The sequence below is a fragment of the Dermacentor albipictus genome, unplaced genomic scaffold (genome assembly GCF_038994185.2).
Source record: "Dermacentor albipictus isolate Rhodes 1998 colony unplaced genomic scaffold, USDA_Dalb.pri_finalv2 scaffold_13, whole genome shotgun sequence".
NCBI lineage: Eukaryota > Metazoa > Arthropoda > Arachnida > Ixodida > Ixodidae > Dermacentor > Dermacentor albipictus.
This window is the reverse complement of record NW_027225567.1, coordinates 1,942,835-1,958,607: the sequence shown is the minus strand read 5'-3', so window position 1 is coordinate 1,958,607 and position 15,773 is coordinate 1,942,835. Positions and strand designations below refer to the sequence as shown.

The following is a 15,773-nucleotide window of genomic DNA, read 5'->3' as shown; positions in this document are numbered from 1 at the left end:
CAAATGCAAATATCTGACAAAGCCGCATCGGTGGCCACGGCCTGAACATTTCTTTCTTTTTATTCCGGACGGCTGGCGAACGCTGTTGGACGAAGTTCGTCGCTTGGATGCTAATTTTCCGCTACCTCTGCTCCAGGCAAAAGCAAACCACCCGCTTAATGAAACAGCGCGTTGCATTTAAAGGGTTTGTTGATTTGATTGATTTAAGCCGCCGCAGTTGCTTAGCGCCTATGGCGTTCGGCGGCTAAGCACGAGGGCGCGGGATCAAATCCCGGCAACAGATGTCGTATATAGATGGGGGCGAAATGCGAAAACACCCGTGTACTTAGATTTACGCGCACGTTGAAGAACCCCGTGGGGGGTCCAAATTTCCGGAGTCCACCACTACGGTGTGCCTCACAATCAGATCGTAGCTTCGCCACTTCAAATCGCGTAATTCTTTTTGCTTGCTCTATTTTCTGTGATTTAGCCATTCAGTAGACGTCACTGTGTGTGTGCCCATCCTTTGTCGATCCTTCAAAAGAATTATGTGCGTCTGAGACACAAGAGGTAGAGAATGCTAAAAATTCCGAGGACGCCTACGCACCTATGAGTTGTCAATGGAAAAGCGTTATTATCCAAGTGAACGCTGCTGAGCGGTCCCCTGAATTATGATGGCGGGTTTCTATTTCGCCTTACCCAGGCGCAGGTAGATCGCCGGGGAGAGCTCGCGCGGCCGAGTAACGCGCGGATAACACAGGCTTCCGAAAGCGAGGGTATGGCATCGCGACGATACTCTCTCCCCTCACGCCAAACCTGGCGCGCTCGTGGCATGGCATCACCGCCAAAGCGAATTTAGGTGCCATTTCACAGCTACAGACGACATACGCCGGGTTTTTTGCTCAATGAGTCATTTCTCGCTTTCTCATCAATATATATCTATCTGGGTCCTACCCTTCTGCGCGTACACCTGTCATCGCCATTCTTCCGTGGACAAGCGTCGCACATGGGGCCCGCTTTACGAGCTATCCACACGTCCCTCTTTATGACAGGTGAGCACATTAGATGTCCATTAATTCTTACACCAACTGAATAAAATAAAAAAAGTAAAAGTGTTCAATGGTCGGTTTCGAGCCCTGAGTCCTCGCACAGAAGCTCGACACTGACAAATAAACCAAGTACGCTTGTTTTATTTAATTTTTTTCGGTATTACACTGAAGCAGAACTTTCAAAAAAACAAAGCACTACCATTAATTACCAAGACGGATACAGGCAAAAGCCGTGCGAGTACGTGCAACCGTTCAAAATGATATCCAGTCAGGTGGTGTTTCTTGGGCAGCGTACACACTACGAGCACACGCAGCATACTCCCGAAAAAAAAAACCCAGTCAGTGCTTCACGGTGGTTAAGCGTACCTGTGGCGCCTTTTAGAGATCCCTATGACCCACAATAAGAAATGTTCATGTTACTTGCCCTACATAGCCACTAAATCACGTATGAATTCCCGAAGTGGCGCAATAAACTGGTGTACACCAGCGCCTGAGGCGCTTGGCGCACGAGGACCGTCGCATAGCAACATTTTGCTTACAAAAAGTGAGCGCACCCATCTCCTTTCTGAAGATGACGAATGAAGTTTCTAGTTCCGCACCCCAAATTCACTGCGCGTCGCTCATCGTGCTCTGGCATGGTGGCACGCTTGTACTTAAAGGGAAGCTGAAACACTTTTCGAAGAAAATGGGTTCTCTGCGGCATTCTACAGTTTTGAGTCCCCTGAACACGAATATGGGGTTCAAAAAGGGCGGAAACAAGCGCAAGCGGCTGTTTTTTTTCAAGAAAACGCGCAGCAGTGCCTCCGGGCATCGCGTGAACGCCGCTGTTGCCCGTGATTGGTCGGGGACGCTGTGACGTCATTCATGGCAGTCGCCGGTCGGCGCCGCCGTTTCAGAGCGTAGCACGCTGTTCTGTTCTGGCTTCATAGCTGAGTTGTAAGCATTATGGAACGTTCTCGCTGTCTCGGACTGCTTGTATTTTCGCCGTACATGTTCGAACCGACAGCCGATACGGAAAACGATAGCGGCAACGGCGGCAACGACGATGTTGAGTGTGTCAACAGCGAGAGCGATGTGTGCACCTTCTCGCGCGTTGGAAATCTTAGCTGGTACGTATGTTTTTTTTTTTCATGTAGCTGCACTTTCCCATGACGGGAGAAAAATGCGCTAAAGTGTCACTGGGAACTTGCGGCTGGAAGAATGCCGAAGCACTAATTTCTTATTAGATTGTAAACACGGGTGCAATTCCGCGATGTCAAGCACCTTGCCGCTGCTTGTCTAAAGTACCGTGGTTTTTTAATGTTGATACACGATTGCGAACATAAGTACCACGTTTCAAAGCACGCACATGCAGTGCTGCGAGGTACAATAATGGAAGTTGCTTATCATACTCATCCAGAGATGGCCAGAGGTATTATATGTGCAATATTCATACTATGGTTCGACGACTTTGCGATTGTGGCTCGATCAAGAGTCGGTATTGTTCTCCATGCTAGTGTTGACATAGAGGTATTAGGCAGTTTCAGCACCGCCTTGTGGTAAACACGATAATTGCAACCGTACGTCGAACATCACTAGGCAAGCCTATACTCCATTTCATACCTCAGGTGCAACGCTGTGGAAGCTACGCACGAAGTCCGGTCACCCAAATTTATTACTGCGCGCGTTTCCGTCTATGCTTCGCAGCGTGCCAGCGGCGTTTGCTCGCGCGAGCATGCACGTGAAGCTGCCGCGACGGGCTGCAATAAAAAAATGCCGTAACGAAAATTGATTTAAAAGAACGTGTTAGCAGCCGTATAAGTACACGGATTGTTTCTATGGGTAAATTCTTTTTTTTTTCATTCAGAACTGAGCTTGTATATGGAACATTTTCTCAAAATCGGGTCAAGAAACACTGAACTTTTTCTAAGTGCGAACGCAGCCACTGCAAGAAGTATCTCAAGCCTCCACAGCGTTGCACCTGATGTATAAAACGGAGTTTAGCAACGCTAGCAACAACGCGTTTCCGCATTTGTCGTAAGGCTATCCGGCTATCACGGAAATGGTCCGAGCATCGCACAGTTGATTTTGTCCGCACGAACTTCTCTCCTCCCAGCACGGACCCACTGCGCTGCAAGCTTCTTGTCCATCGGGAACCTGTGAAACACCACATCGTCTCACCCGCCTGTGTTTGCGCAGCCGAATGCTGAACAGTACGAGGGCATGTTGGGCGTCCTTGGCTGTAGGCCACGCAGCACAGAAGGAAAAAAACAGTTTACGGAAATCGGAAAGAAAACAAACGTGAGCGGCGGCAGCGGCATATCTTTCGTAGCGTCCTTCAGCAAAGCGCAGGACGGAAAGAGGCATGCCAGCAAATGCCAGCACGCCGGTCCGGCAGCTCGGTCCCCGCGAATGACGTCACTCTCACCGGTTCTCTCCTCTGGCAACCGCCTCACCCGGCGCTCCGGGAAGCGATGGAGGCGTGTCCGCGGGGGTGATTTAGAAAGCGATTTCCGCCGCTTATACTAACAAAACAAAGAAAAAAATTTCGGAACCGTAAATTATTAGGTCTGTTCTTTCCAATCCCAGCAATTCATGGAAATTGAAAACCGTTTCAGTTTCCCTTTAAGGTCCCCTTAAACAAAACAAAACTGCTTTGAAAATCGGAAAGTGTTGCTTCTCCTTCGCGCGTAGCCCGCAAGCGTGCCACGATGAGTGTCCTCGATATAGGACACCAGGCCTCAGTGGTTGTCAAAGGCTCGGCAGGTGTAGAATGTGGGTTGAGGGCGCCGTTGCTTGTGACAGCTTCCGATTTCTTGTTTTATTGTTCTATAGACGCAAAATAAACCTGGATTGCTGTATTCCATAACAAGGGCACTCTCAGGAATAGTAAGTTACGGGACGGGTGCATACACAACACGTTGGATTGAAGATCTATTTGGGGAAAATCAGAATAGGAAGAAAAGAAGGTATGAACATTTACTGAAAAATGTTGCGAAACACAATAAACAAGAGCCCATGTAAATATGTAATACAGCTATATGTTTCTATGTGTGCGTTACATTATAATATGGTAGCCCGAAGGACGCTTCCGAAGTTATCGCTTACAAATGTGTGAAGCCAGGGTTTGTGCTTCTGGGATTTTTCGTTTGTTTCTTCCTTTGTTTGTTTCCGTATGCGAGCCTGCACTTGCCCCGAAATCGTTTCTGCAAAGAACGCTTTAGTGAAATACCAGTGGACTCAAAGCTAGCGTGAATTAGCTTCTATTTCAGTATTTTGTAGCCGAGCACTCAAACAATATTACTTGTCTCACTTGGCATGTACCTGATGACATAGTATTGTCAACATCACGTTGTCCCCTTTAAACAGTTTCGGCTCTCACAGCTGCTGTTACGAGAATGCCAGTGGGAAAGAAATTATAAAAATAAGTACAGCATTCACTAAATTTTGACCATTACCATCGGCCATTAAAACGGTGCTCATGCAATAACTCGGCAACACACTTCAATCAAAACATACTGTATTTAAAACACATATAACGATACTACATTCACACAAATAAATTGAAAAAGTCAAAAAATTTACAGAAGAAAACTGCTGGCGCTCGTCGCTAGTATCGTCCGTTTTAGCCGTACGACCGTCACAGAGATGGAAACCGCGGAGACTAGCTCGCAGCGTTTACTAGGGATTTGCCCGGCGAGGCTTACCCAAGTAGACGGGTAACATCAACGTAGCGGGCCCCTCAATCCGCTACCACACACGCCTAGTGAGCACACGCTGCCACCAGAGGGAGTCCATGTGAAAGTCGTCTGTCACGTGGTCAGCAGCGACCGCACCGTCCCCTCTTCAGCTTAAGACGAACTTAGCTGAGGTCACAGTAAGGCCGCCTAGAGAGCCTCGAGTTGTTCTGCAGCAACAGTCAGGACAGGGTGCTGCCGAGAAGATGGCAGCCGCAAGTGTGAAGCTGCGGGAAACGACCAGCGAATCCCGGCGTTCTTATGCGCCGTTACGTGCGTGCTTCGCCGAACGGCCGTCTGCTCGGGGCGGGAGGAACCTGGTAGCAGAAGAAGAAAGATGCGATTGCGCATGACTGAATCACGAAGAGAATTAGTGTCCCTAACTGCACGTGTTATCTCTGGAGTACACAGGAAATGGAGAAATTCGTAGAGCAGATCCAAAACACTCTATGGCAGTGAACTGCTTTTTGAGGGTACCTCCTTCTGAAGATGCTGACCACGTGTTCTGCACAGTTGATGGAATATAGCTCGGAGTGCTCATCATGCTTTAAATGACTCTAAAATAAGTAAAGCGAAAAAAAGTGAACGTGGATCGAGGAAAGAAAATTTTTAAGGAAGAAGTTTGGCCCTAGGAATAGTCAGGTGGTGAAGAAACATTAGATGGTGCAATTCTACAGGAGACGGGTCTTCTAACACACAAAGCCAGCATACTTGAACACCAGTCAGTGCGTGTGCGACTCTAGTTACTTCGAGCAATTTCGTATCTGAACGTGAACGGCGAATTGAAACGCTGCAACTAATGTTTTCACCGATCTGTAACGCATCTTATGGGCACGGCAACTGCCTTGACCTTAAACTACCGTTAAAGAGTGTCTGAGCACCGCTGACATGGCAAATGAGTTCTGTGGAGCCCTGTAAGGTGGAGAGAGGTTCATGAGAGGCAAAAACGTCATTCACCAGACTAGAATAAAGCTACGAGGTGTCCATGTTCTTCGACTGCCGATTATTTCGCTCTTGTGCTGCGATATATTGGCCTTCTAGTTAGCTCATATGGTGGAGCGACCGCCACGGAAGGGCGTTGGTATCGAGATCAATCCTCAGACCAGGATGAACTTTCCTCGATTTCGAGGTTTTCTTTCTCAGATGCTCATGTGGGTTTCTTTCGCATACCTTCGTTCTACAGTGGGGAGGGTTTTTCCCTTCCTACTCAGCTTTGAGGATAGACTGCGACCCGTTATTCTTATGAGAAGGTAGTATATCCGCAAGATCATTGACTACTTTATGGTCAAGCGACTAGGCTCGCGCAAGGCTGTAGGCCCACAAAGGCAAGCGTGCTCTCGTGATTTTTTTTTTGTGGGGGGGGGGGGACACACATCAGGACGATGTGGCGCTGAGCGTTCCGAATGTGCACAAGCATAATGTCTCTTGTTAGGGGGTATTTTTCAAGCGTAGCGTATATTGCGCCACTCATGTCGCGGTCGGTGTTTGTATTGCCCTACTTAAAGACCCAAGCTTCACGAAAATATAGATTGCTTGTCACGCTGCGTATTCGAACCACTAATATCAGGGATGGGAGACGATTTAGCTACTGTCAGTTCACCATACGCGACCTGTAAACCGGGGTTTTATATTCATGAAGAAATAGATGCAGCGGAAGGTGCGACCCAATCATAGGCAACCCCCTCCTTCCGGAGGTGGGAAAGGGTGAAATCACGTGCTCCCTCTCCCCTCACTCGCCGTTTCCCGCAAGCTGAGGCCCGGCAGTCAGATGGGGAGGCCATGTTTGGTTCGTTCTGCCGAAGAGCAGGCTGCGTTGCAGGAACGGCACTGGGAGCGGGCCGCTCGTCGTGGGTTCGGCCAAAGAACAGGCGGCCTTTCATGAACACGGCTGGGAAGTCACCCGAGAAAGGGCTCCTTGTCGACGTGCCGACCTCGCCGTGAGGGAGCGCGAAGCCGAGGCGTTACGACAACGAAGAGCCGCTGATCCCGAGTTTCGCTTGCACCTCTCTTCACAGCAGTGGAAGGGTGGTCAATGTTCTTAATGTTGCCTCTCTTGTTTATTTCCTTTTCTAAATATTTGCAAAATAGTGTACGCCTATTGTGCTCGCCTATGTGAAGTTGCATGGGACTGAAGGAAAACCTGCAGTACCGGAACCAGAAGCTTGCTTCTTAATGGTGGTTGATTTACAGATTCTCTTTCTTCCGTCCCTGGTCTTCGTACACAGGGATTGCACGCTAATACAACAGCCTGCAACGGTATCCACATCTCAAGATATTGTGTTGAATTTGGCGATCCATCCAGAGCGCCTCTGCTCACGGAATAGCATACTCCTGCTTACGCTGCTCATCCTGAGGCGTTCGGAGTACACATAAATATCTGGACTCAGTTCACATGACCCCTTTCGACAGCAGTCGGACAAAATTAAATGCCATTTAATAAGGCAGCGGAAGGGTTCCCATGTTTGTGCTGTAAAGGCGCTAGTCTTACCTCGCGTGTAGCCTCCGAAGCCAGCTGGTTGGAGTCGCCACGCCGTTGGTGTCACTGTTGCCCTAAGCCTTGATGGAGTTCGGCTTCTTCAACACGCACGGCAGCGTGTCACGCAGGTGGATGTGCGGGTTGCAGCCCAAGACGCCGAGGCTGTACACGGGAGAGGCCGCTCCACCACGCTCCACAAGCTGGCGAAACTTGCTCGCGCCATCTTCCACGCCATGTGTAATCGGCTCCTCGGACCTGAGTTGACACATGAAGATAACTGTGAGTAGTTTTGCAACGGACATTCGTCAAAGAAGGCTTCGCTCAACGGGTGCAGCTATTCCGGTGAGAGGTTTCCTGCTTTAGTCTAAATAAATAGCGTCTACCTTATCAGTCCACTGACGTCATAATCCATTCGGGAAAGATGAAAAATAGATCCCGCACTTCTCGCTGCTGTGTTTTCGTTGCTTACTGTGCCAACATTTAAGAAATCAAGATGCGCAGAATTTAGAAATCTTAGTTCTTCAAGTGCAGCTTGCCATGTAGTAAGAGCTGAACAAGAAAGGAGAAAAGAGGTTTATAGATAGCCAAAAAACTTGTGCCAAAAGTAACTATTTTCGATTGTGTTACAGGCTTCATGTTAAGTTGCGACCGTGAAGCGCTCAGACAGCCGCATTATACTTCCCGATTATTTTCTTCATTTCTCTTCATTCAGGCACGACTTTATTCAAAACAGCCCTATTTCAAAAACCACCGTCTTCCAGTGCCTTCCAGTGTGAAACAAGCGCGTTTTTTAGCACTGGATCACAGTGGGTGCGCTGCAGGCACTGGCTGGGAATCACTGGGAGACCAGTGAGAACACTGGATAAGAGCTGGGTCATGCTGAACGAGACGCTGGTTCACCTATCATGACGCTGAGGTGCACTGGTTTATGCTGTACAGGCGCTGGTTCGCACTTGAAACTGCGCTGGTTGTGTTTCTGCCGCTCTGGGTCCAGTACGCAAGGACAAGCGCTGCCTAATATTGAAGGCTTTATACAATTTCATCGCTTGATACTAGTCTCTCGTCCTATATAACGTTTATATATTGGGGTCACAACACTCCATTTTGTGTCGTAGCTTGGAATAAAGGTGCGTGAACTTCCTTGTTTATTCTTGCACATTTGACAATCAAGATCACTTTGTTCTTTTGCATTTTCCCTTTTCACTGGGCGTATAGCTAAAGTCTTGAATGGAAGAACGCAAACGCTGGGGACGCCGCGTTTTTTAGTAGTTCGCACGTAACATATGACTGGGAGTTGTCGCAGTGTTGTGGAGTGTACATGAAATCCAAAAGTCCCTTCGACGCGTTCGAAAGGACCCCGAGTTGGAAGCCTACCGCTGGTTGATATTTATGCACCGATAACAAAGCAGAGGCGATTCGTGCGCTTGCACTTTCCCTATTGTACTAAAGAGGGTCCTGAGGCTCAAATACACCCAGTTTAGCTTTCGCTATACACACTTCTAGCTTTCGCGTTTTTGCAGCGTCCCGGGTCGGCGGTTCATTTAGGACTTTTTTCGAAGAAAATATACCAATCGCAAGTGAAAATTGATGTTGTGGCACTTCCGAGCATGCTATTCACTACGGACAGCAACTTTTTCTTTGTGGTAAAGGCGTGAGCTTTAGTTGCTGGGCGATACACTCTCAGACAAAGGTACACACTTTGAAGTGTATATCTGCCACCCACCAATAATCGTCATCTGCCTTGCTTGCGTTTCCTTTCTTGAAAAAGCCGCGCCGGCTACGTTCCTCTCGGGAATGCTTGTCGTGCTGATAACGCCCATGCCGTTCGTTACTGGAAAGTACCGGGCTCGCAGCGTTAAAGAAAGGAAATGCGGACAAGACAGATGATGTTTATTGTTGTGTGGCAAGATACAACTCAAATGGTCTAATTTTGTTTTAGAGTGTAGCGCATCTACCATGTCTGCACTCTTAAAACGGTTGCACCTTTCGGGGTGTATAATTGTCTCACAGCAATAATCGTCAGCTGCCTTGCTTGCGTTTCCTTTCCTGAAAACTCGGCACTCGCTACTTTCCTATCGAGAATGGCGCGTCACACTGATAACGCGCATGGCGTTCGTGACTGAGAAGTACCGGGCTCCTAACGTTAAAGAAAGCAAACGGAGGCAAGACAGATGACGATTATTTGTTGTGGGACAAGACAAGCCCCAAAGGGTGTAAATTTTTCTAAGAGTGCGTGTGAGACGTATCTCTGTGGAACTGAAGCTGCATCTCGGTCTTGACAGGGCTAATTATCCGCTCGTGTGGATCAGCTGGCGTGGCGTAGCGGCGACGTTCCGGGCCTGGGGTTTGTAGGTCCAAGCATCAAATCCCGGAGGAGCTTTTGTATTTTTACCTTTCTTTCTTCTTTTTTCTTATTGCAATAAAATGTTCTCTGTTGCTTTCTGTATCAAACAAATATATAGGGTCGCCAGGCACCGCGTATTTAACGCGCTAGAGCTGTTTTTCGCACAAGTAGCCAGCGCCTCTCAGTACACCGCGCCTGGCCAGCGCCCCAGCATCCAGCGCGCGGCACTGGGCCCATTATCCGGCGCTGCACTGGATACTCGGTCCTGAGTTTTATAATAGGGAATGCAAAAAGAAAGGTACCAACACACATAAAAGTAAAATAAACCTTACGTCGCCAGTTAACATGTGATCATTAAATCGTATTCCACGTCCTTTTTTTCGCTTCCTGGGCACTTTTTTGTGGCACTGTATCCAGCCCTTCGGTATAGTGTGCTACTTCGCATTCCTTTAAAAAAAGTTCTAATGCATTCAAGGATCTGCTCCAGCTAATGGAGATATTCTAACATATCCTTTCAAATGCCACAAGAATCAGATTCGGTCCATCGTATAGAACTCGAAAAATTCCTTCGTTTACGTGCATTTCAGTAGGACCTACTGAGGTGATACTATCCTATTAGGAAACATGGAATTTAAGCCGAGCTAGAGCACAGACACCTCGGAAATAATCGAGCGAAAAAGCATGGAGAAGCTACACATCATGGTAAACTGGGCAAGTCAGATAACTCAACAGGCGGCAAAGATTCAACGATAAGGTGCACAAAAACGTTAAAGTTAAAAAGCAGTTCAGGTGGCAAAAGCCGTAACATGCGCGTAAATTGCGTACATTACCACAGAACACTATAACAATGAATGAACGCATGCGTCATAAAGGGATAAACGGGGCATACGAGACATTCGCTTAACCGCCGGTGGAATATGAATGAGACTCTGCAATGTGGAAAATTCTAAAAACAGCGCGAAAAAATGAGCATACACACAAAGAAGGCACGAAAGACGTGTACTAGCACCTGTCCGTGTCTTCCTTATGTGTATGGGTACTTTTTGCGCTGTATTTGGCATTTACAATGTTAGACAAGCTAGCCTAACAGACGGACTCTGTGCAATGTGGATTGCTGACGAATTCCTCTATTTTAAAGAATCCCTGAGAAAATCAATGTACTGCCGTAACAGTTCAATCATTCCTATCCTGTAAATACCTTCTTATAGTCTAATGTGTTAAACATGTGCAAACTCAGCCATCAGTCATGCTGAATAATGAGGTACATCGCCCCCCATTACCTGCGGCACTTAGGCTCTTCCTTCATTGAAGAACAATACAAGGGACAAATGTGATTTCTTTTAAGTATAAAATAACATATTCGGCCTATCCACTCAGTGTTTCCAACGCAACAGTTGTATCAAACCATAAGAACAAAATCAACTATACCTGTATATCTGCAGCTGTTCATTGTCCCTCGATGCGGCTACCGTCTGGTGCTTCGCTCGTTGCACGGTGCATAATGCTTGCTTGGTGTGGCACGGACGCACGGTGTCTCTGACACGCATCTCAGCGAGCAGGTTGCACTCGGCCCTCGGGAACGGTCTCTTACGACGCCGTACGCAGCTGTTGCCAGCGCGTTCGTCGCCCTTGGTCCTCGGCTTTACCTCAAGATCTCGGTGGTTTGCGAGGACGTGCTCTATGGTCAGGTTGCTGGACACGTTGACGTCTTTGGCCTCCTCTGGACGCCCGACGTGCGAAATCGCGGAAGGCGCCTTGTGGGATGGCGATTCTTCCGAGATGGCGGTTGAGCATTCAAGGAGGAGCCGGCGAACTTCGATGACGCTAGGTACATCTTTGCCCATGGCTGGAACTATGCTGATGCCGTTCTTTTCCGCGATGTTGCTAAGTGGGTCCGCTACGGTTAGCTACGCGTGTTCTAAAGCACGAGCAGGATTGTCAACGCCACGTGAGCTTCTTGCGCCAGCATTGGATGTCGTTGTTGTTGTTGTTGTTGTAGCCTGCGGCACGTGTGGCTCCTACCCACGATGGGGGATTGGCTAAGAAATGAGTGGAATATTCCAAAATAATATAAAGCATAAATTTCCTAATGTCTATGGGAATAGCTTTTAATGGGGTTGAATTACCGGCTAAAATAAAATCAGGAAGGTGCTGTTGAATGAGTAACAATTAATTTGAAAGTAATAATAATAATTAAAAAAAATTTAGCAGGGCATTCGTTTACATTCTGTAAGGAATGTTTGGACAGCGAAGCATGCATCCCAGTGGCTGAATCCCAAAGTGGACGCCCCGAATGAAAGAATTACAGGTTCTGTCAAGTCCAGGAAAATTCTTCAAAAAGGTATCTCCAACAATCTTTTTCTTAACGCAGCAAAGCGGCGACAAGATAGAAGAAAGTGGTGTATCGTCTCTTCCTCATTACAAAAAGAACAGAGGGGAGAGGGAACCAAACCCGACCTGTGTAAATGGAAATTTAGGGAGGGAATGCGGCAGCGAAATTTGGTGAGGCAGACCTCAAGCATCTTTGTGTAACAAGATTCGCTATGCCAGGGAAACGCCAGGTGTTTATACTCTAGAGAAGCTGTCAAATGCGGGTTTGATAAGGCTAATCTAATTGATCTAATCTAATTGATCGACAGCGTCCGTTTGATTTGCAGCCTCCTGCGCTATGGCCAAAACGCCAACAGTTCCGACACTAATAATAATAATAATAATATTTGGGGTTTTACGTGCCAAAACCACTTTCTGATTATGAGGCACGCCGTAGTGGAGGACTCCGGAAATTTTGACCACCTGGGGTTCTTTAACGTGCGCCTAAATCTAAGCACACGGGTGTTTTGGCATTTCGCCCCCATCGAAATGCGGCCGCCGTGGCCGGGATTAGTTCCGACACTGAAGTGGACGGGAAGCGAGAGGTTCCACTTTAAAAATAAATGGCCATACTTTTAGTTCAGATGGGCAGGACATGCCAACAAACGTAGCAATAACCGATTCTGTGGCAACTTTTTCCCCGTTTACGAGTCGCTTACATCGGTATACAGCTATGACGCCAGCATCAGACAGTTTCTCCAGAGTCTCACTTGGGCTCAATCGAGAGTGTACGCCCCGGACAATGCCTTTAGTGCATGCTAGATGAGGAGGAATGAACGCACTCACCGGGACAGATGTGAAGATCTTACACTTTAAGAGGTCTGCAACACAGGTCGAATCTGATGACCTACAACCTATCCCACCTCTTCCAAATTGTCGGACATCGCTTATCATCTGGAAATGATGCGTCATGGCTTGGAGCTCGGCCTGAACAGCTTGTGGGTTGTTCAGCCGGATGAACCCACCGTTCGAGGGCACCAGCGCGACAGGGATGCTGCTAACACCGCTGCGGAAGAAAGATTGCAAAGGCAAATCATCAGGAGAAAGGGAGGCTGACCAAGGGCTGGGCCCTTGCCCAGGAGAGTTTTTAGACATCAGTGCTGATTCAATGACAAAATAAGTCCTACAAAAATTAGATAGGTGAGATAGCTAGGTCAAATCCACCCAAAACTCAGCCAAACCACCAAGCAAGATCCAGCTTGGGCACAGCGGGGCGGAGAACCGAACGAGTCCACGGGTCCGGGAAGAGCAGGCTGCAACCTTCCAGAACGCTTCCAAACCAGAACCTCAGTGTCAGGGCCTCAGTGTCGTTTCTCTTCTACCTCTACTCCAATTTTAGGCTTTGTTCAGCGACACACCCCGAAATCTCTACCGGCCTTAGGCTAAAACCCTTTGACGCTAAGTGAATGAAGCGGCGTAGGCGTCACATTTATGAGTTCCATTCTGAGGTACCCATTTAGTTGCCACAGTAATTAAAGGTGCCAATACTGGGGGCCTGATCATGTTACATTTAGTTACCGTGGTATTCAGCCGCTGTTTTCGACAACGTGACATTTGTTGAATCAGACCCAGTTAACACTCGATTTGCAAATATGGTTTTGGTATATGATAGGTCCCCAACTTCACTTGCGATAATCTCACATGTCCGTCTATCATATTGTACTTTATTCTTCTGATTTAGTTAATGAACCCTAAGACCATGGATTACATTTTAAAGGTGAGCACCCAGCGATGTGACTTACCAGCTGGCAGCTGCATAAATGTCGTTACAATTTTCAATCTTTCGTTTATGTTGTATTATCCCATAACACATGGGTGAGGTCACACTTTGCAGTGCCTACAAAAATGTCTTGCTTAATAAAAAGTGCGATTCTTTACACGGGAAATCTGCTTTGCAGTTTCAACAGCTTCCCCTTGTTTTCTTTCTTTCTGGCTGTGTATTATGATAATAATGACTAAGAACTGAGAGCACGGGGAACTTGCCATTGATATCGATTGTGGTAGGAGAAGAAACCGTTGTGATCGCCTTAGATATAGCAGCAGGTTCACAGGAAAACAAGTTAGGAATTTATTTTCGCCCAGCACTGCAATATGTACCACTTTCAGATAACGGCTTTCATGAACTGGCAGAGGCAGATATTCTAGAAACAATGAAAGAGGAGAACGAGATTAATACTCAACGAATAGAAATGATGAAAAAATAAATGATATTCTAACCAAGTCGTGCTAACATTCGTACACAGCGTTCGACGCGCGAGTATTGAAGAAGAACAACAAGAAGAAGAAGCTTATTTTACCATATAAGCACACTGATGTATACAAAGCGGTAGGGATGGCAAGATGAATGCTGCATAAGGGCAGCTTGACTAGGCATACATGAGGCAGGGTACAAGAAGATATGCGTCGGGACATACACCCCAGCACACGCAAGGGCCTCAAATGTAAACGTTATGGCCAGGGTTCACGAACACAGTTTCCTAGAAACTTGCGCGTGGTGCGGTGACCATGATCGCCCTTGAGACAATTGCGATGGCACACAACTTTGCACGAACTGCGGCGGCGACCACGCCGCTTACTCCCGAATGGGCAAGAGAAAAAGACATCTGAACTCTGAACGTAAAATAAAACGTCTTCAAGAAAGCGCGAAGTGGTTCCATTTTCCCCCTAGTGCAGGGTATGCTAGGCCACGCCTGGCAGTGCTGCCGTAGCGGACTCCGGCTTCAGCTCGGCCAACATAGAGTGTGGCCGCGGTTGTGTCACCAGCGCCCCCCCCCCCTCCCCCCAGGGGAGCAGCCAACGCTGCTCTACCATGAAAGCAGGGTTTAGCAACCTCTGGTTTGGTGGCCTCGAGGGCTTCGTCTGTGGAGGCGAGCCCTTCAAGGCGAACGCATCGCACGCATGAGCTGGATTCCAGCGCTACGCCAGAGGCGATGGACACAACTCCCAGTCAAACGACGCCAACATTTCCAACAGAACCGCGAGAGTCTGTCGACCGCTCAAAAAAAAAAGGAACTCCGCATCATTCTGTTTAAAAGGGCTATGTAAGTTAGCTTAGCTTTCCTATATCAGACATACAGCACAAACCTCTTCTCAAGCATGGATGCACATATATTGCACTGGAACGACAGGGGACTTCTACAAAAACTATAGATGATGTCAAAAACCTTATAAATTAAGTCTAAAGGTGTTACGTGTGCAGTTCACCAATACACCAAAATACACCAACATACTGTTATCATATAATATGGCATTTCTCGGAAATGCCACTGCGGTGCTCTCGCGTCGTTGGTTGGTGTGTTTGTAAATTGTAGATAACGGCTATGCCAGCCATCAATGACCACTCTGAACACCCCTTGAGGCAATTTCCTGCCCGACCACTGCTGTTTGATAAGCTGGTCAACAATCACTTCCGTTTGAATCACCTCCCAGTTATCAACTTCACAGAAGAGAATTTCAGTGCAATATCGATGGGGGTTTCCGAAATCTATATATAGTCACCTGACCATGTGCTTTGCGCGTTTACACCTCCTACGACTATATATATATATATATATATATATATATATATATATATATATATATATATATATATATATATATATATATATATATATATATTGAAGCGGTCTGCGCTGGACGCATGAAAGAAGACGAAGGAAGGTGCTAGGGGAGAACTGAGAAGGAAGAAGTTGGAATAAAATGGCGGACGACACCCGTCTCACTTAGATGATGTCATTTCTGTTGCCGTTCTAGTTAGCAACGCTACATTTTGGCGCAGCCGACAGTTTTCGAAGACCAGCGATGCGGGTGACGTTTTTCGTCGACCAGGCGTCATCAGA

The 15,773-nt window shown here is 47.4% G+C and overlaps 1 protein-coding gene across 1 annotated transcript; it reads right to left on the bottom strand.

The window, feature by feature from the left end:
• Positions 1–4,510: 4,510 nt before the first annotated feature.
• LOC135917817 (uncharacterized) lies at positions 4,511–11,495 on the bottom strand. Its single transcript, XM_065451420.2, has 3 exons — positions 10,993–11,495; positions 7,233–7,475; positions 4,511–5,061 (listed from the first exon to the last, which is right to left on the bottom strand). Exons 1-2 carry the CDS (start codon positions 11,406–11,408, stop codon positions 7,295–7,297), a joined length of 597 nt encoding a protein of 198 aa, XP_065307492.1. The 5' UTR covers positions 11,409–11,495; the 3' UTR covers positions 4,511–5,061; positions 7,233–7,294.
• Between the last annotated feature and the right edge of the window lie 4,278 nt (positions 11,496–15,773).

Excerpts from the sequence above, each read along its gene's own strand:
- LOC135917817 (XM_065451420.2), bottom strand. The coding sequence starts at position 11,408 with ATGGGCAAAGATGTACCTAGCGTCATCGAAGTTCGCCGGCTCCTCCTT. Across the intron at positions 7,476-10,992 it reads GAACAGCTGCAGATATACAG|GTCCGAGGAGCCGATTACAC; the intron begins GTATAGTTGATT and ends GTGTCAACTCAG.